General features: G+C 41.3%; 1 protein-coding gene across 3 annotated transcripts in view; it reads right to left on the bottom strand.

Moving 5' to 3' along the window:
* Window positions 1-25,514, bottom strand: part of RPS6KA5 (ribosomal protein S6 kinase A5) — a 182,359-nt gene extending 156,845 nt beyond the window's left edge. For all 3 annotated transcript variants that reach the window (XM_060169782.1, XM_060169939.1, XM_060169854.1), the window contains exon 1: window positions 25,189-25,514. In XM_060169782.1, coding sequence (XP_060025765.1) covers window positions 25,189-25,294 — 106 coding nt within the window. In that variant the 5' untranslated portion in view covers window positions 25,295-25,514. The remainder of the gene's footprint in view (window positions 1-25,188) is intronic.
* Between the last annotated feature and the right edge of the window lie 730 nt (window positions 25,515-26,244).

Raw genomic sequence — 26,244 nt, 5'->3', positions numbered from 1 at the left:
ATTATTATAATATAAACCTGATCATTATTCAAATTTTCTACTTACTTATCTTCTTTTAAAACTGAAGATCAATATGATCCAAAAGTATGCACATTATTCATAGTGGACAGAGGTGACATTCACCTACTGACTGTGTTTCCATTCTAAGTAAATTAATCCAATTAGTGGGTACCACTATGTATCACAAAATAGAAATGTGTGGTTTGCTGGAGACAGTCACAATTTGATGGGGAGACACACAAGTATATAACTACAATGCAATATAACACATGTAATTAAAGAGAGGTAAAAGGAGTTAGGAACACAAGGAAGTAGCAAATATCTGAGCACGGAAACTGGAAAACTATCAGGGAAGACTTCAGAGAAAAGAAGATGGTAAAGTTTGAGCTGAGTCTTTAAAAGTACAGAGAAACTTCTGGGCTGGGGGGATAATGATAGCTGTCGGATTTCAAATCTCATTCACCCTCAAAAACAAACAAAAAAAGACACACAAACAAACAAAAAACACAACACCATAAAACCAACAAAGAAGATTTAAAACCACATATGACCCATGCCTTCAGCAGCACCAGGGGACAAAAAATACGACAACCTTTAAAAGACCTGTAATTGAAAAACAAACCAAATTCGATAGAGTTCCCACCAACCCCACAGCAAGTCTGCAGGTTTAGAGACAGGGAGGGACACATAAGAGCCACTGAAAAAGAATAGAGGGGCACCCAGGGCTTAGACAAAAAAAGACAAAAGTCATCCCCAGAGAGGGTCCAACAGCAAAAGCCAAAATACTCCACGCAGGTCGGGACTCGGTACTTTAAAGTGCTGGCTAGGAAAGAGGCTTGAGAGTCAGTGGGATCGACAGAAACCAGGGAAGCACAGCTTCTGAGTGCAAACCAGACAGAGACGGGGAGGCACCCTTGGAAACAGGGCAGTGAAGGGAAAGGGGACAAGAGGGGGGAAATTAAGGATCCCACAGAAACAAAAGAGAAACAAGAGCTATCCCACCCACTCCCTTAACACCATCCAAAAAGCACAGAGGAGGGTGCCATGGAATTCTCTAAGAAGGGAATGAACAGATGCAAGAAAGCAAAAAGCAGGCCACAGACACAGAAAACTACTGTTAAAAAAAAACAGAAAATGCTAATAAAAGCATTTCAGCTGATAAACCCGTCCCCTTCCAAAAGAAAAGCCACAAAGCTGAAGAAAACAGTAACACAACACTCCTAACTGAATTAAAAATCTTCACACAAGCATTTGAAACATGGAAAAAAAGCAAAGCAAAACAAAAACAGTCCTGAAACAGAAATACGAAAACTAAGAACAGAAGTGAGCAAACAAACAACAACCAAAAAAGGAAGAAAGGAAACAAGAGTTGACTGAACTCAGAAAAGAAACAGAAACGAAAGTACACAGACATTTTTCAAATAGACTGTGAGGGGTGCATCCCCCAACAATGAATCCCAGGAAAAGGACAGGAACTTATTGACAAAGGGATGGGCACATTCATGGCACAACTTGTAGACTACAGAACTCTCAACAACCCCTATGGGCTGGCAGGTAGGGCCAGCTCACTGAGGACTTTGACAGACAAGCTACCTAAGGCCTATTGATTTCACCTTCAAAGGTGGAGAGGCAGTATAATCAAGGAAGAAGAGAACCTGTTTTGGATTCAGATGAACTCAGTTTAGAACTCAAGTTCTACCATTTACTAAACCTGTGGTGAGCAATTATTTTTACCACTCTAAGCCCCTTATTTGTAATCTGTGATTGGGTGGGTGGGTGGGTGGGTGGATGCATGAACAGTAGGTAGGCAGATGGATGGATGGATGGACAGACACATACACACACAACAACAACAATTGTACCTGTCTGAGCCTGAGTTCCTCCCAAAAGCAGAGAACCAGAAAAGGGCCTGTAAATAGGTAATTTCTTTGGAAAGAGAAGGACCAAGGAGGCTGAAACTGGAAAGGAGCTGGAGTCAATACAAGTGTACCTTATTGAGATGCTCACTGCTCTGGGCAACTGGAGCTCAATCTTGCCAAGACTCTCTGAGGAATGATTGGAAAGCTCTTAGATCTGTCTGTGCAAAGACAGGGAAAAGCATTTCTCCACTGGCTCCTGCCCCCTCTGGTTAAGGGCTGCCCTAGGGGGAGCATTAACTTCCAGGCACTTCCAAGCTGAACAAGCCTCTGTGCCCTCCTACCTGTATCTCCTGCTGGGTGGACCTTGGAGAAGCCCTGGAGCAGAAAGGAAAAGATGTATACTTGAGGAAAAGTGAGTACACTTGAGGTAAGACACCGTCGGGCAAAGTGAGTCAAGGCCTGCATGGAAGAGTATGAAGATGATGTGAGGTGGTGCTTCAGAGGCAACTTACAGAGTGCAGCTCAGATCCCCTCCTGCTTCCATTAAATGTAAATCAGTCATTGAATATACATGTATCAAATCATCACTGTACACCTTAAACTTACACAATGTTATATGTCAGTTATATCTCAATAAAGCTGGAAAATAAATAAATCTGTCATTAAGTCTTTTTTTGTTTTACTTTGTTATTGTATTTTATTTTTTTATACAGCAGGTTCTTATTAGTTATGTATTTTATTTTTTATTTATTTATTTAATTTTTTGCAGTACGCGGGCCTCTAACTGTTGTGGCCTCTCCCGTTGCGGAGCACAGGCTCCGGACATGCAGGCTCAGAAGCCATGGCTCACGGGCCCAGCTGCTCCACGGCATGTGGGATCTACCCGGACCGGGGCACGAACCCGTGTCCCCTGCATCGGCAGGCGGACTCTCAACCACTGCGCCACCAGGGAAGCCCAGTTATGTATTTTATACATATTAGTGTATATATGTCAACCCCAATCTCCCAATTGGTCATTGAGTCTTAAAGGATGAACTAATGTTGCTACTACTTAATAGTGACAGGGAGGAGCTTATCTTGAACTCAAGGGCTTTACTAGGATTTTTCTTGTTACTTCTGACCTAGTGAACAATGCTCAAGAGGCATCTGCAGCAACGACAGTCCAACAAAGGCAAGGCAACTGAAGGCTAAGATCCATCAGAGATTAAGGTCTAAATCATACAAGACAAGTAACATCCTGGTTGGTGGTCCATCTTTCTGGCCCCATGACCTATTAGCCATCACCCCAGAGCTCGGTGAGTCTGGGCACCTTGAATGCCACTCTGGCCCATGACGGTAATGACATCCACCTTGCCCCTGATGGTAAGGAACACGATGTGGCCTCTGTTATTCCACAACCCCATCATTTCTATGCATACTGGGGAGCCCAGTTCCATGAAAGCATTTCCTATCAGCCTCAGCCAGTCTCCCTTCAACAGTGCATTCTGTATTACCTTAGAGAATGAGACGTTTTCTTTGGACCCTCCTAAGGAACATGGTCTGAAAGTGTGTTCTCCAGTCTCACATGATAAATCCACTCTAATATGCTCTTGAGACTTCTGACCTAAATACTCTGCCAAAGCAGTTCTTGCATATTTATCTACTTTACTGTAGGTCATATTCATGTCCAAGCTTCAAGAAACCATCCCAGCAGTATATAAGGAGGAGGTTACCAGGGTATTAAATCCTGAGTTATGAATAGTGGTCCTATATTAATAAATTCTCCCCTGTCCAGTCTTATTTTTCTGCCACTCCTGGTCCAATACCTTCAAGATCCACCCCACCCCCCCCAAGCCCCCTGCATGCTCCTCCTGTTCCTATCAGTAGATAGTAGCCAGGACCTGGAATTATTTGCCTGAGTATCTTCTCCCTGATTAGATTATGCTGAGGTTGCGTCTAGTTATTGTTCTGGAGGCAACAGAGATAAGGGATGGGACATATTCTAAGGAGAACGTGCATCATCTCGAGAGGCATCCACCTCAATGGGATCTTTGCATGGTCTCCAAACAAGAGAAGGCTGTTCTCTTCTAACAAGGCATTGACTCTGCCTGTCCAGAGGATTCAGGGAAATTCAGGGGTTCAAGATTCTCAGGCTTATCCACCCAGATGTTCCCATATAAGATCTTAGGGTCCTACTCATTGGGGCACTGACTTTCGCCCTGAATACCTATCAAGAGTGTATAGGAGAGGCAGAACCACTATGAACCATATAGAATGAGTAACATATAGCAGTTTGACCTCACACAGGTATGGGAGGTAAACAGTCTATGTAAGACTGTTGCTTCTGCGTCTAGAGCCGAGCCTGAAGACATCAGGGCAGACAGTTGGAAAGGAAAGATGGATAAGAGGTGGAACGGAGCAAAGAGAAACTGGAATCCCAAAGACAATCTGGAACCCATGAAACCAAATAAGAACCCATGTCTGTCTCTCACTACCTATGTGCCTCCAACTCTGATGATGCAGGTAACTGCCGAAAAGCTCCACACGCTGGCCCAGGATTCTAAGAAGCTGGTGGAGGTGATCCAACAGGAGCTAAAGGAGCTGCAAGCCAGGCCAGAGCTGAGGCCTGGCTAAAGCTCTACACCAACAGTATGACACAGCGGATCAACAACAATGTGTGGGAGTCTAGTACCAACCTTCATATGTAAAAGAAATATGGCTGCTGCTTCGCTTCCGCCTTTAAATCTCCCTCAAAATGTCCAGAGCCCAGAAGGGAGTTCAGGGAAATGGAATTCCAGTGTAGCTCAACTGACACAGTATAAACAAACCCAAAGAAGGTATAGAGCTCTACCGCCCTTAGGACAAAATCCTGGGCCTCCTTTTTTAGCATCATCTGTCCTATGGCTGCAGGCGATGAGGCGCTTCTCAAATGCTGCCACAGAGGCCCTCTTTTCCCAGCGTGCCCTGCATTGATGACTAGCTGATCTAAGTCTGCCATTTTCTTGTTTTCAAGGTTTCCAAAGGTAAAATAGGTCAGTCAACTTCAGTCTTTCCAATTACCATACCACTCAAGTCCCAGAGCCATGGCATAACCCCAAACTAACCTTCCATGCGGGGCTAGTCCCAATCCCCATGCCCTGCAGTGGGGGTCTTAGTAACTGTTCTGTCACACATGCCGAGGTTCTCACCCCCCACTACTGCCAGCAATGTGTCTTTGTTGCAGTCTCACCCGTAGGTGATCCACTCCAATGTCCTGTCCAAGGTATGCTTTCTAGAGCCACTTTAGATACTGCAGTTCTAGTAGTTCTTAGCCGGGACTCACGTGCAAGCGGTTTATTTGGAAGGTAATCCCAGTGAGAAGGAGTGAGGAAGAACTCAGGAGAGTGAAAGAGAAAAAGAAAAAGCCAATACAAGGATACATTATCAACTCAATCTAATGTGGACCTTTTGAGGAACTTACGGGATGCCTCTCAGAATTCTCCACTTTAGGATCAATACAGAGAAGCATTTAGAGTCGGCCCTTGGTGTTCACAGGGGAATTGGTTCCAGGAGCCTTTTCCTCCACCAAAATCATCTGAGGATGCTCAAGCCCCTTAAATAAAATGGTGTAGTATTTGCACATAACCTACACAATCCTCCCATATACTTTTTTTTTAACATCTTTATTGGAGTATAATTGCTTTACAATGTTGTGTTAGTTTCTGCTGTATAACAAAGTGAATCAGCTATATGCATACATATATCCCTATATCCCCTCCCTCATGCATCTCCCTCCCACCCTCCCTATCCCACCCCTCTAGGTGGTCACAAAGCACTGGCTGATCTCCCTGTGCTAGGCGGCTGCTTCCCACTAGCTATCTGTTTTACATTTGGTAGTGTGTATATGTCAATGCTACTCTCACTTTGTCCCAGCTTACACTTCCCCCTCCACGTGCCCTCAAGTCCATTCTCTATGTCTGCGTCTTTATTCCTGTCCTGCCCTTAGGCTCATCAGAACCATTTTTTTTTGATTCCATATATATGTGTTAGCATACGATATTTGTTTTTCTCTTTCTGACTTACTTCACTCTGTATGACAGACTCTAGCTCCATCCACCTCACTACAAATAACTCAATTTCGTTTCTTTTTATGGCTGAGTAATATTCCATTGTATATATGTGCCACATCTTCTTTATCCATTCACCTGTCAATTGACACTTAGGTTGCTTCCATGTCTTGGCTATTGTAAATAGAGCTGCAATGAACATTGTGGTACATGACTCTCTTTGAATTATGGTTTTCTCAGGGTATATGCCCAGCAGTGGGATTGCTGGGTCGTATGGTAGTTCTATTTTTAGTTTTTTAAGGAACCTCCCTACTGTTCTCCATAGTGGCTGTATCAATTTACATTCCCACCAAGAGTGCAAGAGGGTTCCCTCTTCTCCACACCCTCTCCAGCATTTATCATTTGCAGATTTTTTGATGATGGCCTCTCTGACCTGTATGAGGGGATACCTCATTGTGGTTTTGATTTGCATTTCTCTAATGATTAGTGATGTTGAGCATCCTTTCATGTGTTTGTTGGCAATCTGTATATCTTCTTTGGGGAAATGTCTATTTAGGTCTTCTGCCCATTTTTGGATTGCGTTGTTTTTTTAATATTCAGCTGTATGAGCTGCTTATATATTTTGGAGATCAATCCTTTGTCAGTTGCTTCATTTGCAAATATTTTCTCCCATTCTGAGGGCTGTCTTTTCGTCTTGTTTATGGTTTCCTTTGCTGTGCAAAAGCTTTGAAGTTTCATTAGGTCCCATTTGTTTATTTTTGTTTTTATTTCCATTTCTCTAGGAGGTGGGTCAAAAAGGATCTTGCTGTGATTTATGTCATAGAGTGTTCTGCCTATGCTTTCCTCGAAGAGTTTGATAGTGTCTGGCCTTACATTTAGGTCTTTAATCCATTTTGAGTTTATTTTTGTGTATGGCATTAGGAAGTGTTCTAATTTCATTCTTTTACATGTAGCTGTACAGTTTTCCCAGCACCACTTATTGAAGTGGATGTCTTTTATCCATTGTATACTCTTGCCTCCTTTATCAAAGATAAGGTGACCATAGGTGCGTGGGTTTATCTCTGGGCTTTCTATCCTGTTCCATTGATCTATATTTCTGTTTTTGTGCCAGTATCATACTGTCTTGATTACTATAGCTTTGTAGTATAGTCTGAAGTCCAGGAGCCTGATTCCTCCAGCTCCGTTTTTCTTTCTCAAGATTGCTTTGGCTATTTGGGGTCTTTTGTGTTTCCACACAAATTGTGAAATTTTTTTGTTCCAGTTCTGTGAAAAATGCAATTGGTAGTCTGATAGGGATTGCACTGAATCTGTAGGTTGCTTTGGGTAGTATAGTCATTTTCACAATGTTGATTCTTCCAACCCAAGAACATGGTATATCTCTCCACCTGTTTGTATCGTCTTTAATTTCTTTCATCAGTGTCTTATAGTTTTCTGTATACAGGTCTTCTGTCTCCGTAGGTAGGTTTATTCCTAGGTATTTTATTCTTTTTGTTGCAATGGTGAATGGGAGTGTTTCCTTAATTTCTCTTTCAGATTTTTTATCATTAGTGTATAGGAATGCAAGAGATTTCTGTACATTAATTTTGCATCCTGCTACTCTACCAAATTCATTGATTAGTTCTAGTAGTTTTCTGGTAGCATCTTTAGGATTCTCTATGTATACTATCATGTCATCTGCAAACAGTGACAGTTTTACTTCTTCTTTCCCAATTTGTATTCCTTTTCTTTCTTTTTCTTCTCTGATTGCTGTGGCTAAAACTTCCAAAAATATGTTGAGTAACAGTGGTGAGAGTGGGCAACCTTGTCCTGTTCCTGATCTTAGAGGAAATGGTTTCAGTTTTTCACCACTGAGAACAATGTTGGCTGTGGGTTTGTCATATATGACCTTTATTATGTTAAGGTAGGTTCCCTCTATGCCCACTTTCTGGAGAGTTTTTACCATAAATGGGTGTTGAATTTTGTCAAAAGCTTTTTCTGCATCTATTGAGATTATCGTATGGTTTTTATCCTTCAATTTGTTAATATGGTGTATCACATTGATTGATTTGCATATGTTGAAGAATCCTTGCATTCCTGGGATAAACTCCACTTGATCATGGTGTACGATCCCTTTAATGTGCTATTGGATTCTGTTTGCTAGTATGTTGTCAAGGATTTCTGCATCTATGTTTATCAGTGATACTGGCATGTAGTTATTTTTGTGTGTGTGACATCTTTGTCTGGTTTTGGTATATGGTGATGGTGGCCTCATGGAATGCGTTTGGGAGTGTTCCTCCCTCTGCTATATTTTGGAAGAGTTTGAGGATAGGTGTTAGCTCTTCTCTAAATGCTTGATAGAATTTGCCTGTGAAGCCATCTGGTCCTGGGCTTTTGTTTGTTGGAAGATTTTTAATCTCAATTTCAGTGTTTGTGATTGGTCTATTTATATTTTCTATTTCTTCCTAGTTCAGTCTCAGAAGGTTGTGCTTTTCTAATAATTTGTCCATTTCTTCCAGGTTGTCCATTTTATTGGCAAATAGCTGCTTGTAGTAATCTCTCATGATCCTTTGTATTTCTGCAGTGTCAGTTGTTACTTTTCCTTTTTCATTTCTAATTCTGTTGATTTGAGTCTTCTCCCTTTTTTTCTTGATAAGTCTGGATAATGGTTTATCAATTTTGTTTATCTTCTCAAAGAACCTCCTTTTAGTTTTATTTATCTTTGCTATTGTTTCCTTCATTTCTTTTTCATTTACTTCTGATCTGATCTTTATGATTTCTTTCCTTCTGCTAACTCTGGGGTTTTTGTTCTTCTTTCTCTAATTGCTTTAGGTGTAAGGTTAGGTTGTTTATTTGAGATTTTTCTTGTTTCTTGAGGTAGGATTGTATTGCTATAAACTTCCGTCTCAGAACTGCTTTTGCTGCATCCCATAGGTTTTGGGTCATTGTGCCTTCATTGTCTTTTGTTTCTAAGTATTTTTTGATTTCCTCTTTTACCTCTTGGTTATTTAGTAGCGTACTGTTTAGCCTCCATGTGTTTGTATTTTTTACAGTTTTTTTTTTCCCTGTAATTGGTATCTAGTCTCATAGCGTTGTGGCCAGAAAAGATACTTGATACGATTTCAATCTTCTTAAATTTACCAAGGCTTGATTTGTGACCCAAGATACGGTCTATCCTGGAGAATGTTCCATAAGCACTTGAGAAGAAAGTGTGTTCTGTTGTTTTTGGATGGAATGTCCTATAAATATTAATTAAGTCCATCTTGTTTAATATATCATTTAAAGCTTGTGTTTCCTTATTTATATTCATTTTGGATGATCTGTCCATTGGTGAAAGTGGGGTGTTAAAGTCCCCTACTATTATGGTGTTACTGTCGATTTCCCCTTTTATGGCTGTTAACATTTGCCTTACGCATTGAGGTGCTCCTATGTTGGGTGCATAAATACTTACTATTCTTATATCTTCTTCTTGGACTAATCCTTTGATCATTATGTAGTGTCCTTCTTTGTCTCTTGTAATAGTCTTTACTTTAAAGTCTATTTTGTCTGATAAGAGAATTGCTACTCCAGCTTTCTTTTGATTTCCATTTACATGGAATATCTTTTTCCATCCGCTCACTTTCAGTCTGTATGTGTCCCTAGGTCTGAAGTGGGTCTCTTGTAGACAGCATATATACAGGTCTTGTTTTTGTATCCATTCAGCCAGTCTATGTCCTTTGGGTTTTTTTGCGGTACGCGGGCCTCTCCCATTGTGGAGCACAGGCTCCGGATGCGCAGGCTCAGCGGCCATGGCTCACAGGCCCAGCCGCTCCGTGGTATGTGGAATCCTCCCGGACCGGGGCACGAACCCACGTCCCCTGCATCGGCAGGCGGACTCTCAACCACTGCACCACCAGGGAAGCCCCAGTCTATGTCTTTTGGTTGGAGCATTTAATCCATTTACATTTAAGGTAATTATCAATATGTATGTTCCTATTACCATTTTCTTAATTGTTTTGGATTTGTTATTGTAGGTCTTTTCCTTCTCTTGTGTTTCCTGCCTAGAGAAGTTCCTTTAGCATTTGTTGTAAAGCTCATTTGGTGGTGCTGAATTCTCTTAACTTTTGCTTGTCTGTAAAGGTTTTAATCTCTCTGTAGAATCTGAATGAGATCCTTGTTGGGTAGAGTAATCTTGGTTGTAGGTTTTTCCCTTTCATCACTTTACATATATCCTGCCACTCCCTTCTGGCTTGCAGAGTTTCTGCTGAAAGATCAGCTGTTATCCTTATGGGGATTCCCTTGTATGTTATTTGTTGCTTTTCCTTTGATGCTTCTAATATTTTTCTCTTTGTATTTAATTTTTGATAGTTTTATTAGTATGTGTCTCGGCATGTTTCTCTTTGGGTTTATCCTGCATGGGACTCTCTGCACTTCCTGGACTTGATTGACTATTTCCTTTTCCATGTTAGGGAAGTTTTCAACTATAATCTCTTCAAATATTTCCTCAGACCCTTTCTTTTTCTCTTCTGGGACCCCTATAATTCGAATGTTGGTGCGTTTAATGTTGTCCCAGAGGTCTCTGAGACTGTCCTCAATTCTTTTCACTCTTTTTTCTTTATCCTGCTCCCTGGCAGTTATTTCTACCATTTTATCTTCCAGCTCACTTATCCATTCTTCTGCCTCAGTGATTCTGCTACTGATTCCTTCTAAAGTATTTTTAATTTCAGTTATTCTGTTGTTCATAACTGTTTGTTTGCTCTTTAGTTCACCTAGATCCTTGTTAAATGTTTCTTGTATTTTCTCTATTCTGTTTCCAAGATTTTGGATCATCTTTACTATCATTACTCTGAATTCTTTTTCAGGTAGGTTGCCTATTTCATCTTCATTTATTTGGTCTTGTAGGTTTTTACCTTGCTCCTTCGTCTGTAACATATTTTTTTGTCATTTTTTTTTTCTTGATGGGTGGGGCTGTATTCCTGTCTTACTGGTTGTTTTGCCTGAGGCGTCCAGCACTGGTGTTTGCAGGAAGTTGGATAGAGCCAGGTCTTGGTGCTGAAATTAGGGTCTCTGGGAGGCCTCACTCCGATTAATAGTCCCTGGGGTCTGAGGTTCTCTGTTAGTCAGCGTTTTGGACTCAGAGCTCCCACCACAGGAGCTCGGGCCTGACCTCTAGCCTGGGAACCAAGATCCCACAAGCTGGTCATGGTAGCTAGGGTTCTGGCAGGATTAAAATCTGCAAAGTTGGAGGAAAAAGCACCCTTCCACATGAGAGTATGCGGTTCCTGAAGGCTACCCAGATGTCTTACATTCAGTAGGCAGTTGGGCGTAACTGATAAGGAACTCAAGAAAGAGACCTAAGCTGAAAATAGAGCCTTGGATGGTAGTTCAAGCCATGATATTTGATTTCCCAGGAAGAGTATATGCAGAGTTAGAGGAAAAGAGGGCTGACAACAGACTGCCAGTATGTAAGACAAGCAGAGGGATGGAGGCCAGTGAAAGAGGGAGGTGGGGCAGTCAGCGACAGAGCAGAGCCGGGAGGAGGAGCACAGTATCACTGGGTAAAGGAAGGGCAGAGCCCATGCTCAAGCGCCAACCACTCTAAAGGGGTTAAGTAAGATTAAGCAGAGACATTTCCACCAGATTATGAGAACCGGGAGACATTAGTAACTTTAGAGAGAACACTTTTGGTGGGGAGATTGAGTTGGAAGCCTGATGGTACAGCACATCAAAGAGTGAACAGAAGATAAAGAAGCAGAAACAGCTGGTATAAACTGCTCTCTCAACATCTGGTGGGAAAGGGAATGATAGCAAAAACTAGAGAGCCACGGAGGATTTTTTTTGTTGTTAACAAGATGGTTCAACTGTGTTTGTGGGAAGAGGAGCCTGAGGATCAGGGAAAGAGGGGGAAAAATAGAGTGAGTTCTCTGAAGATTTCAAAAAGAGGTGTGAGAGCACAATATGACTCAATCATCTTCATTTAACATGCCTGGATTTGTTCTTCACATACCAACTAGGAAATACGTAGTTAGCATCTAATTTACTGGGACCAAACCAATGAAGTTGTAAAATAACTTTTCTTGTAAAACCTTGCATTTTCTTACTGAACACTGCAAAAACATAAGCATCTTGGACTAATTTAGTTTCAGTCAAAAGGTGACAATTGTATGCAGTGAGAAAAAAATCTTTCTCTGCTATTTCAGTTCTTTTTTCCCTTTTTGTCAGGGAGAAATAATTTATAAAACACTTTACCAGATAAACTCTCATTTGGGGGTGTCCAGCATTGTACTGACAGCACATACACAACTCTGAAATCTAAAATCTTTAACCCGTCTGCAGGGTCCAGTTAGCCCCATCCTGAGGACTACGTGAGACCCTGAAACTAAGCTAAGTGGCTAGCACATTAGTTTCCTTTTAACTGCGCTGTGGTAAGCTATTCTGAAGCTGTTTAGATTTGTGGTTGGGCCTCAAACCATGTCTCTGGACAACATTCTGCTGGAGGCAGAACAAAGTTATATTTAATATCTGTGTACTTTAAAACAACGCTGCCCACTTTTTCTCTTATTGCTGGGGTCACTTGCCCTTAAGACTCACTGTACTTTTGGTGTATAAACAGCAGTGTTTACTTATCCAATTGATTCTGCAATTACATGATTGAGCCAATATGAAAACTGAGTCAATAAGAAATGCTTATAAAGCAATAACAACCAGGCTTTTTTTCCAATACATGTACCAAATAAATTTAACTAGGAAGAAGAACTGAACTAAATATAAAACACTTCAAAAAGAAGAAAAAGAACATTATGCTTACTAAGAGTTTTGGCAAGATCCAGAGAACATGTTCAGGGAATGACCTCTGTGGAAAGCACGGAAGCATTTCAATGGCTATGCCTGAAAACCTCTTTCTGTACGTTGTTCTACAACATTCTACCATAAACTTTCATCTTATAGTACGTGAATTCTGTGTCAGGACTTCCCTGGTGGTCCAGTGGATAAGACTCCGTGCTCCCAGTGCAGGGGTCCGGGGTTCAATCCCTGGTCGAGGAACTAGATCCTGCATGCATGCTGCAACAAAGATCCCACGTGCCGCAACTAAGACCCGGTGCAGCCAAAATTAATTAATTAATTAATTAATTACTGAATTCTGTCAACTTTTTGTGTTTTTCTTTATCTAAAAAAATTTTAAAGGCCAGAATAACACTGTTTTAAAACAATGAAGCTATTTTTCTCTTCTTGAATAAAGAATTGCCTTTCTTCACAATTCAAAGAAGAAACAAAAAATCCATGTGCTCAAAACTCCCGTTATCTTCCTGCCACCAAATCTACAAATGCACCTGTATCCGCCCCCTCTTCCCTTATCATAATAGAAGCAATGGGCCTTCTCCTAGCAGAGGCCAATTGCCCCCCTCCGATCCCCATGTCCCCCTTCTCAGGGACCTTGATGCCCTCAGCTATCCCCTCTTGTTTTGAAGTTTCAGTATCTCTTTCTGTTTCTCCCTCTCTCTCTTTCTCTGTAATGGATTCACACTAAATGTGTTCTAGCATCACTCATCTTAAAATAACAAAAAATAACCCTCCCCCTGAACCACACATTCCCCTCTGGCTAAGTCGGAACCAAGCCTCTCAAAAGTTTTCACTTGCATCCACTCCTCAACCCATTCCAATCTGGCCTCTCCCACCAAATCTCCACTAAAATTGCTCTTGATAAGGTCATTAGCTGCTCAGTCAAATCTGACACATACCCTTTGAAGCACTTTTTCCTCCTTGCCTTCCCCAACACCACAACTTTTCTAGGTTTTCTTCTGGGTTTTTTTCTGGCTGTTCCTCCTCTGTATTCTTTCTCAGCAACTCCTTTCTGATCCGTCCTCTACATTTTGGAGTTTTCAGGGCCCAGTTCTGAGTCCTCTTCCTTTTTCCATTTGACAATTTCTCATAAGATGATCTCTCTACACCTGGGCTTTAAAGTCATCTAAATGCCAGTGATGCTAGAATTTCTACCTGCAGCCCACACATCTTTTCTGAGCTCCAGACCCATGTCCCACTGATGAATGAAAGCACAATAGTTTAGATGAGCCTGGGGGCCAGACCACTTGGGCTTCAAAACTAGTCCTTCTACTTACTTCCGGGGTGATCCTGTGCAAGTTGGTGACCTTTACAGTTTCCCCATCTGTAAAATTAGAATAATAATAACAGTACTTACTTCATAAGTGATTGTGTGGATTAAATGAGTTGATAAAAGCACCTATTGATCCTTTGTAGCACATAGCAAGGTTTCATTACCATGATTACTATTACCATATGTGTCCATTAGAATATGTCAAAGGTATCTCAAAACTTGACCTGTATACAACTGGGTCCTATCTTTTCCGCCCACTCCAAATGCAACTCCCCTGGTTTACCATCTGTGAGTTCTAAGGCAGAATTCTAAGATGACCCCAATGACCCTTTGCATGACCTCCTTCCCTTCAGTGACTGAATATGATGAAATATCACTCTTAGGATAAAGGGATTTTGTTGCAGATGTAATTAAGGTCCCAACTCAGTTGACCTCACGATGGGAAGATTGTCTAGGTAGTCTGATCTAATCACATGAAGCCCAGAGAAGATCTGGACGTCAGAGAGTCAAAGCACGGGAAGCATGTGACACACCTTTGATGCCTGAAGATGGAGGGGCCAAATGAGAAGGAATGCAGATGGCCTCTACCAGCTGACAAAGGCCCCCGGCTGACAGCCATCAAGGAAACTGAGACCTCAGACCAATGACTACAGGAACGCAAATCTGGCAACTACAGCAATGAGCTTAGAAGTGGACTTTCACCCAGAGCCTCCAGACAAGCACTGTGTCTGGCTACCATCTTAATTTCAGCCATGCCATGGAAAATTTTAACTTACCAAATTGTGAGCTGATAAATGGGTGCTATTACAAGCCGCTAAGTTTGTGGTGATCTGTTATGCGGCCACTGAAAATTAATACACCATTTGAACAAATGGTACCTTCAAACATATGTTTGTTCCAGCTCGAAAATCCCATATCACTACCACACCAAGTTCTGCTGATTCTGTCTCCTAAATATATCTCAAATATATTCATGATTCTTAATCTCTAATTGTTACCCAATCCAAACTTGTATATTCCATCTGAACTTCAGCAATAGCCTCCTAACTGGTCTCCCTTCAGACAATCTTTCCTTCCATCCTCCTCACAGCAAGGGAGTCATTTTTTACAGTACAAAACTAATCTCTGAAAAATCCTTCAACAGCTTCACACTGCACTCAGGATAACGCCTGAATGCCTCATCATCACCTACAGAACCCTGCACGAACAGCCCTGGCTACCTTCTCAGCCCCGTTTCCTGTGACTTTCCTGCTTGGACACGATGCTCAAGCCACAGAGACCTTTCTTCCAGTAACCCCAGTGTGCCAAGCCATTTCCCACTTCAGGGCCATCTGTGTTACTTCCTTTGTCAGAAATGCTTAACCTCCCCCCCTACTCTTCACCCCATGATAGCCAGGGCCTCAGCTTGAACATTCCCACTTCCCTCACCCATCCCCTGAGGCCCGGCCACCCTGTTAGACTCTCTCATAGAACCTGTACTTCTTCACCGTTTATCACAATTGCAATCATATGGTTAGTTGCATGATTATGTATTTAAGGTCCTTCTCTTAGGTATAGTTCAATGAAGGAAGAAGCCATGTCTAATTTGTTCCCTGCTAAAACCCAGCATCTGCTATGGTGCCAGGCACACAGTGTCAACAAATCCTTAATGGATGAATAAAACCGTGGCTGCTTTGCCCAACTTATACATGACAAAATTATGTCAAAGTTACAAGTTTGATTTGTGTGTGCCCATTAGATTTGTCCTACTCTAGCCCTAATTATGATGTTTCCTTACAAACAAAGGACAGTGGTATAAAGGAAAAATGGGCAACTTCATGGGAAAGGGTTAATGCAAATCTACTGCTAAGTGTTCATGCCCTCTTAATGCAACACCATTCATTTAGATATGAAGTGCAACATTATCCTTATTACGTATTTTAAATAGTTTTTCCTTTAGGAAAAACATATAATTCCACTCCAGTACCGAAGTGGTTTGAGGACAGAGTACTTCAGTTGACTGAATTTTCCTATTAATGATGGGATATTCCACTAATGTAGAAAACTGCCTGGTACAAAGACAGCCCTGTGTATGACTTCCACCATCCTGCCGATAAAATTTCTTTTTAAAAGTATGCCTTGATTTTATTGATTTCTCATTATGTATTTTTAAAAAACTCTAAAATGGTATTAATTAATCAGAGACCTCACTTTTTTTTCTTTTTAGAAGAAATATAAAAATAGCACGAACATCACAACAAAGATTTTATTTAAGAAGCAAAATACTGGGTAGAAAGTCAAATATCTTTCCATATTGTCCATCTTACTCATGGTTTGTATCTATGTGTTTGTATATAAATGCATTTAATTATATATTTACCTAATTCCTGTCTTGGCCCAGAAAAGACTTAAGGCAAAATAACTAAAGCATAAGAAAAGAAGAAAGAAAAATAAGAAGAAAGATTAGGGACAGAAAATGACACCAGGAAGAGGCTCAAGATGCATGCCAGACCACAATTTTATGTGGTGTAGGCTTGAGATGTGAAGCATTCTAGCCACCAACTTGATAAAAGAGGTCTGCTCCAGGGATCCACTTCACAGCATTCCTATGAAAAACAGAAGAGCTGGTCAAAGCAGCTCAGCTAGACTTGGTACTAAGATCAGAAAGGAATGTCTTCTTGGGGATTCCCTAGAGACGACATCATTCTACTTCTACTAAGAATGACATTTGTTACCATTTTCTACTAAATAGTTGTCTAAATGACTAACTGCTTCATATTGTTATCCTATTCAGTTACCCAAGCCTGAGGCAAAATTATCTCCTGGTTCATCCAATCTTAAGCAAGACGTGTTAGCTCCCTATTGCTGCTGTAAAAAATTACATAAACTTCATGGTTTATGAACAACATAAATCTGTCTTATAGTTCTAGAGATCATAAGTCTCAAACCAGGTCTTAAGGAGCTAAAATCAAGTGACAGTAGAGCTGCATTCCTTTTGGACACTCCAGGGGACTATCTTTTCTTCACCGTCTAGAGCCTGCTCACGTGCCTTGGCTCATGGCCCCCTTCCAGTAACGGCTTCAGTCCAATCTCTGATGCCACTGTTGCATCTTCTCTCCCTCTATTTCCATTCTCACAACACCTTCTCTCTGACCTGCCGACCTCCCTCTCATAAGGACCCTGTGATTACATTGGACCCACCTGGATAACTCCCCATCCATAATCACATCTGCAAGGTCTCTTTGCCACGTACAGAAGCATTTACAGGTTAGGACATGGACATCTTGGGGAGAGGAGGTGCATTTTTCAGCCTACCACACAAGACTCTATTTACCTGTTTGCAGCTACCTGCAATTTACAAATTGTAATGATGTGTCAGAAAAATAACAATGTAAGGCCCAATTTACATAATAACAGTAAAGCCACAAATGGAAAACTTAATCAAAAGTTTTTTTATTTCAAGAGTTAATCATAGGATTCTTTTAAGTACCAAGTTCACCTTCTTTATTCCAAATAATTTGATATACAAAAATATTATTTACACAATGTTTTGTCAGGAACACACTAGTTATATAAAAAGAAGCACACTGCCACAAAAACTTGAGTGTGAAATAAATAAAACTGCAATACCAAGTACTGTGTCAAAAATCGGGAACTTTAACTCCCTATTCTCTCTGCAGTCACAGGGCAGTGTGCCTACTGAGTACTAAAAAAAAAAAAAAAAAGTGAACTAGCCAGCTCACTCACAACTTTAGGAAGGTATAAAGTCCAGAGAACTTCCTTGACTTTTTGGAGGAACCGATATAGCTGAACCCATGGGGGCACTGCTAGAGACAAACAAAATGAGGGCAAGATTCTATTTTAGACCCTATTCATCTTCCCTGAAAAACAAGAGGAATGTAGGAGTGCTCATACCACTGAGGTGCACCAAGATCTGTAAATCATTACAGGAGCTCAAAGGAGAAAACTGTGACAACCCCTCCCTCCCACAGCATTTTGGGATTGACATCTCTCAACAGTGTATTTAATTGTGAAGCTTCAGTCAACACATGATGCTATTATGCTAGATTTTCCCTAGAGGAATTTTCACCAAGCATTATCTTCTTTTTCAGGGTAAGAATTCAATCCTGCCCATCAGATCACTTATGTCTCCAGGAAGTTGAGATTTCATGATTTTTTTCTTGCTTTGCAGTACAGGTTAATGTTGGGTCTGATACAACAGTCGACTTGTCACCTGAGAAGCTTCCCACCAGCAACCCCCGCCCCCGTTATAGACTGCAAACACAAAATATACTTGAATCCCCCTTGATTTAAGGGCTGAGATGCCACCTACTTTGCCCAAATATATCATTTTCTTTTCTTTTTTAAATTAATTAATTTATTTATTTTTGGCTGCGTTGGATCTTTCTTGCTGCGCGTGGGCTTCTCTTGTTGTGGAGCACAGGCTCTAGGCACACAGGCTTCAGTAGTTGTGTCACGTGGGCTCAGTAGTTGTGGCTCACAGGCTCAAGAGTGCAGGCTCAGGAGTTGTGGCACACGGGCTTAGTTGTTCCACGGCATGTGGGATCTTCCCAGACCAGGGCTCGAACCTGTGTCCCCTGCATGGGCAGGCAGATTTTTAACCACTGCGCCACCAGGGAAGTCCTAGATCATTTTCTCAATCTCTAAAACTCATGGTAGAAATAAGAGATTTTCTTATAAGTCTAGGCTCTACAGAATTAAGATAGGGTACTATCAAAAACCTATTTATATTTTGACCATCCAATGTATCCTATAAAGCTAAAGATAGAGCACAAGTTCTGCCTACTCTTCTCAAGGTGAGGAAAGTGTGAAAAAAAGGGAAAAGTACAAACACAAAATATATTTATACATGTATAATATAAAAAGGAGAGCTGCATTGTTCTCACAGATAACTAAGATTGTCACTGAAATTTTTCTGTGTCTTTTTGTAGATAATCATTATGTTCCTAAAAAGCTACGTATAAATAAAATCATTATAAATGGAATCATATTCAAAGAGTATCAGGGAATTCTTTTTCAATGGGATTCAATCATGAATCCTCTGGCAAAACAGAATTATCTTTTAAAGTAAATCAGCACTTCTGACTTTTGTCTATACCAAGATTTCCATAGAAGTTCCATTGAAGACCAACTTAATGCTGGTAAGTACTTTGGATATAACTCAGTCCAACACCTTTACTTTATGGATCAGTAAACTTAGGCTCAGAAAGGCGAAATGATTTATCTCAAGTCACACAGCAAGTTTGGGGCAGAGCCAGAAATATAATCCACCCTCAACCTCTGTTAGTCTTTACTTAGAAGACCCTAAGTATGGATGACAGCAATCAAATATGTACGATCTTTAATTGGAGGCAGAAATCAATCAAGCGTATTTTGGGGAAACCAGACGGAGACATCACAGAAAAACAAAACTAGAGACAAATACCTCTTATGAATATAGACACAGAAATCCTCTACAAAACACTAGCAAACTGAATCCAGCATGGTGTATAAAAAGAATTATACACATTACCAAGAGGGATTTATCCCAGGAATACAAGTTTGGCTTAACACTCCAAAATTAATTAATGTAATACACCTCACCAATAAAAACAAACAAAAAAACCACGTGATCATCTCCCTAAATGCAAATAAAAATCCGATGCCTTTTCATGATTAAAAACACCCAAACAAATTAGGAAGAGAATTTCCTCAATCTAATAAAGGGTATCTATGAAAAACCCACAGCTAACTTCATACTTAATGGTGAAAGACTAAAGCTTTCCCCCGCTAAGATCAGGAATAAGACAAGGATGTGTGCTTTCACCAATTCTATTGAATACTGTGCTGAAGGTTCTAGCCAAGACAATTAAGCAAGAAAACTAAATAAAAGGCATACACATTGGAAAGAAGTAAAACTATCTCTATTTGCAGATGATGTGATCTTGTAAGACATCCAATAAGAAAACATTAGAACTAATATACTAGTTAGGCAAGGTTGCAGGATACAAGATTAATATACAAAAATAAGTTATATCTCTATATACTTTTAGTGAATGATCCAAAAATTAAACTAAGAAAATAATTATTTTACAATAGCAGCAAAAAGAATAAAATATTTAGGAATAAATTTAACAAAAGAAGTATAAACATATAGTCTGAAAACTACAAAATGTTGAAAGAAATGAAAGAAGATCTAAATTAATGGAAAAATATTCCATGTTCATAAATCACAAGATTTAATATGCTAAGATGGCAACACTCCCAAAATTGATCTACAGATTTAATGTAATCCCTACCAGAATCATAGTTGGCTTCTTTGCAGAAATGTTGACAAGCTAATTCTAAAATTCATGTGGAAATTCAAGGGATCCAAAATAGCCAAAACAATTTTGAAAAAGAAGAACAAGGCTGGAAGACTCACAATTCCCAGTATCAAAACTTACTAAAAAGTTACAGTAGTCAAAACAGTGTGGTGATGGCATAAGGACAGACACAAAAATCAGTGGAATTGAATTGAGAGTCCAAAACTAAATCCATACATCTATAGTCAATTGATTTTTGACAAGAGTGCTGAGAAAATAAAATGGAAAAAGAATAGCCTTTCAACAAATGAGGCAAAAACCTAAATGTAACAGCTAAAATCATACAACCCTTAGAAGGAAACAGATATAAAATCTTTGTGACCTTGAATTAGTCAATGATTTCTTAGATACAATACCAAAAGTAAGAGAAAGAAAAGAAAAAAATTGGACTTCATCAAAATTAAAGACTATAGTGCTTCTAAGGTTATCACTGAGGAAAAAATAAAAGATAATCCACTTTATGGGAGAAAATATTTGTAAACCATATATCTAAATACAGATCTAAGGGATCTGTATTTACAATACATAACTCATATCTCAATAATAAAAAAGACAAATTAACCAATTAAAAAATGGGCAAAGGATCTGTATAGACATTTCTCCAAACATATACAAATGGCCCATGAGTACATGAAAAGATGCCCAACATCATTAGTCATTAGGAAACACAAATCAAAACTACAGTGAGATACCACTTCATACTCACTAGGAATGGCTATAAGCAAAAAGACCTACAATAACAAGTGATGGCGAGGATATGGAGGAACTGGAGCCCTTGCTACTAGAACTGTAAAGCAGTGAAGTCACTTTGGAAAACTTAAGTTAAACATAGACTTACCACGTGATCCAATAATTTTACTCTTAATATGTACCCAAGACAAATGAAAACATAGGTCCATGCAGAAACTTGTACACAAATGTACATAGCAGCATTATTCACAACAACCAAAAGGTTGAAACAACCCAAATGTCAATCAAATGATGAATGGATAAAATACAGTACAACCACACAATGAAATATTACCTGTCAATTTAAAAAATGAAGTGCTTACACACATTACAAATGGATGAATCTTGAAAATACTATGTTTAGTAAAAGAAGCCAGTGATAAAAGAGCACATATTATAAAGTTCCATAATAAGAAATGTCCCTAGGCAAATACACAGAAAGTAGAATTAGCAGTTGCCTAGGGTTGGGGATGGGTTGTGGGAATGTGGAGTGACCGATATAAATCGGTAAGACGTTTCTTTTTAGGGTGATGGAAAGTTCTAAAATTAGATTGTGGTGATGGTTGCGTAACTAAAAAATTTATTGAATTGTACACTTAAAACAAGTGGATTTTATGGTATGTAAATTATATCTCAAAAAAGCTGTTTAACAAAAAAAGACATTGCAGCTTCCCCATCCAATCACTTGTTCTGGGGGAGCCAGCTGTCATGTCATGAGGACATTCAAGCAGCCCTATGGAGAGGTCCACATAGCAAGGAACTGAAGCATCCTGCCAACAACATGTGAGTGAGCTGTCTTGGAAGGGAACCTCCTGCCCCAGACAAGTCTTCAGGTGAATGCAGTCATGGCCAACATCGTGACTAAAACCTCATGAGAGACCCTGAGTTAGAACCATCAGGCTAAGCAACTCCTGAATTCCTGACCCACAGAAATCATGTTGCTTTAGGCCACTAAGTTTTGGCATAATTTGTTGCACAGCAATAGGTAACTAATACCCCTTCCTTGACCCTCTCCTCAGTGTTAGGCTCTCTCTCCTAATGACAGATATCTAAGGAAATGTCTTCCCAGCAACCCTTCCTCTTCTAAGAGTTTAGTTCCCCCCCCCCATCCATATGTTCACCATAGTAGCTGTCATGTTAGTAGAACATGATCCTATTCCCTGGCCTTAGTTAAACAATCCAAAAGTAGGCACCTTACCAAAGCCAGGCTAATAAAGTCCTTCGCTAATATTTTTGTACCTGAAGCTGATAAAAAGGCAGTGTCTCTCTGGTACCGAGAGCTGTAAGATATAAAACTTGGGGTCTGTCAATAGCCATGTTCCTTCCCACGTGGAAAAAGGTGAGCAGCAGTGGAGAGGAATGAAGCCATCACATAGAGACAAGCAAAGAAGCAAAGATTCAAGATGGAGAGAGTACAGACAGCATCAGTCTCTGGTTCCAGGGATTCCTGATGCAACTCAGTCCTTTCAGTGGGAAGACCACACGTGTCTTGTAACCCCAGCATATAAAACAGAACTCAGTACATAAGAGGTAATGAAATACTTATTGAATAAATGAATAAGATAACCCTTCCAATAGTACCCCCTCTTTTTTGTTGCTGTGGTTCAACAGAGTTAGATTTGAAACCTAGAAGTCCTAAACCTCTTCTTTGCTAACTTTATACTCTGTATATCCTTCTATTATTACATTATGACAATATATCCTAATTACTGGTTTACATGGCCTCCTCCCCTACCATCAGAGGGCAAGAAATTTTCTCATTTTTTTGTATCATCAGTACCATTTAGCCTAGAAAACAGAAAGTGTCAAGAAATGTTTAACTGATCTAATCAATTCTTTACTCTTGTGATCTTCAGATTTGCATGCAACCAACATCTCCTGAGCGCCTAATCTGTGCCAACCAAACCAACAGTCTCATTCAATTTTCACACTCGGTAGATGAGAGAAGTGAGTGTGAAAGAGTTGAATTGACTTGCCCAAGTCTACATAGCTAGTAACTGGCAGAGCTGGGATTTGGAACCAGGTCTTCCAATTTCATGTCCAGGGATGCCATGCTACTTGGTCTACACTATTGGAACACTTTCCATGTTCTTATATGTAACTTGTTGCCTCTTCACTCATCCTACAGCAGACAATACAATGTTGAGCACAAACGGGCAATCGCCAGCTGCTGACTTGATATGACTATATGCTTGTCCACATTTTGAGAAGCAAGGGACCACATCAGATCAAATTACTTTGGTGCCTATTATAGCATCATGTGCTGACAGGGGCCCAGTTGGCTGAAGATGAGAGAATCTTTCAAGCTATATTTTAACAGTGTTTTTGACCACTATATCCGGTCAGTTGTTCCAGCGTTCAGCAATAAATCAAAGTGACTGTTCATTTCCTTTGACAGTTAACAGTACTAATGAATTCAGTATAATCTCACCATCCATCAGAAAAATTTCTAAAATGCAAGCTTGAAGCTGATGATTCACAGAGTAGAGAAGGGGAAATAAAGCAGTTCTCATTGTTTTCTACAAAACTAGCATTGTAAAAAAATTTTGAAAAACTAGCATTGTTTGCAAAATCCAGAAACTGAGCAGTTGGTTGACTACTAATAAAGTAGGTTGCTCCTTGGTCATTTAGCAAAAATCTGCTTGCTGCACCACTGTCAACTGCTGACGAGCATATGATTTCAAGTAGCTTTTGCTGTACAGAACGAGTCTACATACATAAATCAGTGAATCGTTATGTAAGAAAAGAAAAAGAAATTCAAAATTTCCACACCAGAAAACACCTGACACTGAGCCTGGCAAAAATCAGATATTAATACTGAATAAATGTTTACTGAATAAATTATTGAATAACCCTTTGAAAACATCAGTTGTCTATTAAATTGAGAGAGAAAAATCAAACCAGCCAAACATACACAGGTTACATTAGGAACTCCAAAAAATTATGGGGTAACTGGCTCAAGATATATAACAAATTCACAATGACCAAAAAAAAAGATTTTAAGCCAATGTTTAAAAATGTTGAAATAAGTAAGCATGCATTTGACATCCCTCTTAAATTAAGTCACCACACTGGCACTCAGTGTAACGCTAACCAGCAATAACAAAAAAATAAAAGAACAGGTGACAGATCTAACTTTGCAATCTGTTCAAAACAGTTAACAAGGCGGTTGTTTCAAGGCACGCACTTGAAACCTGCTATTTAAGCTCTGTGTCTCCACAATAAAAGAATATCCCAATATGCCAAAGAAGCTGAATCAAAAGCCTTAATAAACACAAGAACATTTAATAGTAATAATGAACAATTCATTAAAATGTATTATCTGTTCAGAAGTGCAAAAGGATCTCTAATAGGAGACTGGGCTCCACATATATAAACCCAACCTATACTGATTAGTCCGAATAAGCATTTTCCAAAATGAACAACCCATAACGAATAACGTAACAAGTATAAAGCCTGGGACGACTCTAGTGATCGCAAACATCAGAACGTGAGCGCTTAAGCTGTATAGTTAGCCGCTTTTACCTACAGCTTCAAATTTACTGAGCCTTCTTCTCAAGAGACCTTTGAAAGAAATTTAAGGCCAAGTATAGTATTTCATGATGATTGCAAATAAAGGCACTCAGTCCCTGAGCCCGCGATCCCTCTTTATATCACTAGAGACTGGACTCCTGAAAAGGCCGGGGGAAAGCCACCCTTTCATCTTGCACAGGACCGCAGCACCTTAGGGACCCCTCTACGGAAGCAGAGCAGCGGAGAAGTGAGTCATGCTCTAAAACTAAGCGTCGTTCACCCTACACTGAGGAAGGCGCACCTTTCACCCTAGACAGGATGCAGTGACAGATGTGGCACCTGTGCGGGAAGGGGGCGCGAAGACATCCTCAGAGTCAGTGCCAACAGGCAGCTGTGGGCTGCTCCGCGGGCCCTAACGCCCCGCGCCCGCCGCTCATTCCCGGGCTGGGGAAAACTTTCCGCCAGCTCCCCTCGGGCGCGCCCCCACCTCCCGGGACCCCCGGGCTCCCGCCCCGTCCGAGAGGCCCCGCCCAGGGCCCGCCCCCCGCGCCCTCGGCACGGCCCCGTGACCCCAGCCCGAGCAGACCCCTGCGTGCCCTCAGGGCGCGCCCCCACGCCCAGTCCGGCCGGCAGAGGGCGGGGTCGCTCACCCGTCCGCAGCTCGTGCTTGACAGTGAGGAGCTGCTCTCCCCCGGCGCCGCCGTCCCTGCTGGTGTCTGTGGCGCCGCCACCGCCGCTGCCGCCCTCCTCCTCCATCTTCTCCCTTTCCCGATCCCGCGGGGTCCTCCGAGGGGACCCGGGAGACAGCGGACGCCCGGGCCCTCACAGCTCCCGCTGCAGCCCCAGGAGCCGAGGTGCGGCGGCTCCAGAACTCGGACGCCGAGACGAGTAGCTTTCCCGCTCTGGCCGCACAGCTAGCTCCTCCGCCTCCTCCCCCTTCGGCGGGCACCGCTAGTACCGCGCAACCAAACCGCCCTCTGCTTCACCGCCTCCTCCGTCAAGCTGCTCCGCCCACAGCCAGCAAGGTAGCCACAGCCATTCGAGCTGCCATCGCTTATTGGGCAGAGGGTGCGCGCATCTGTCAGCGCCGGCTCCCATTGGACAGTCGTCTCTGACGCGTCACGAACCGCCCCGCCCCTCTCCTCGAATTGTTGTTGCTTGGCGGAGTGGCAGGAGAGGGAGGAGCGCGACCGCTCCGATTGGTGAGACCGGAGTTCTGCCCCGCCCGTCTCCGCTGGTGCGCACGCGCAGTCAGAACGTTCCCGTCCCAGACATTCCCAGAACGGTCACACCCCTCATTCCCCAGCTTCGATCTGTTAGTAAACAGTGTCTAGTAGTCAGGAGGCGCTCGGGATCTGTGATTGGCTATTGCCGAAAGAGGCGGTGAGAGCTGATTGGAACGTTTGGTCCGCCAGTCACCGTGGACAGAGGAGGAGCTTAGAAGAAAGCACTTCTCACGCACGTGTTTGCAGACGTACCTGATGGTCCCTGGCAGCGATCCACAGGTGTGTGACCAGCTGGACGGCAGCATGTCTTAAAAAGGTGTTACTCGCCCTAGTGAGTCCTAAACAAAGTTAAGTGGAGTTCGTGCTTAAGTACGGGTAGTTCTTAGACGTTTCAAAAATTCCGGCTCACCATGAGGACTTTTGCAAAGGATAAACATTTCCATTTTGGACAAGACGCATCCTAGGCACCAAAAGGCTACA

The sequence above is a fragment of the Lagenorhynchus albirostris genome, chromosome 1 (genome assembly GCF_949774975.1).
Source record: "Lagenorhynchus albirostris chromosome 1, mLagAlb1.1, whole genome shotgun sequence".
Classification (NCBI taxonomy): Eukaryota; Metazoa; Chordata; class Mammalia; order Artiodactyla; family Delphinidae; genus Lagenorhynchus; species Lagenorhynchus albirostris.
This window is presented reverse-complemented; position numbering and strand designations above follow the sequence as displayed.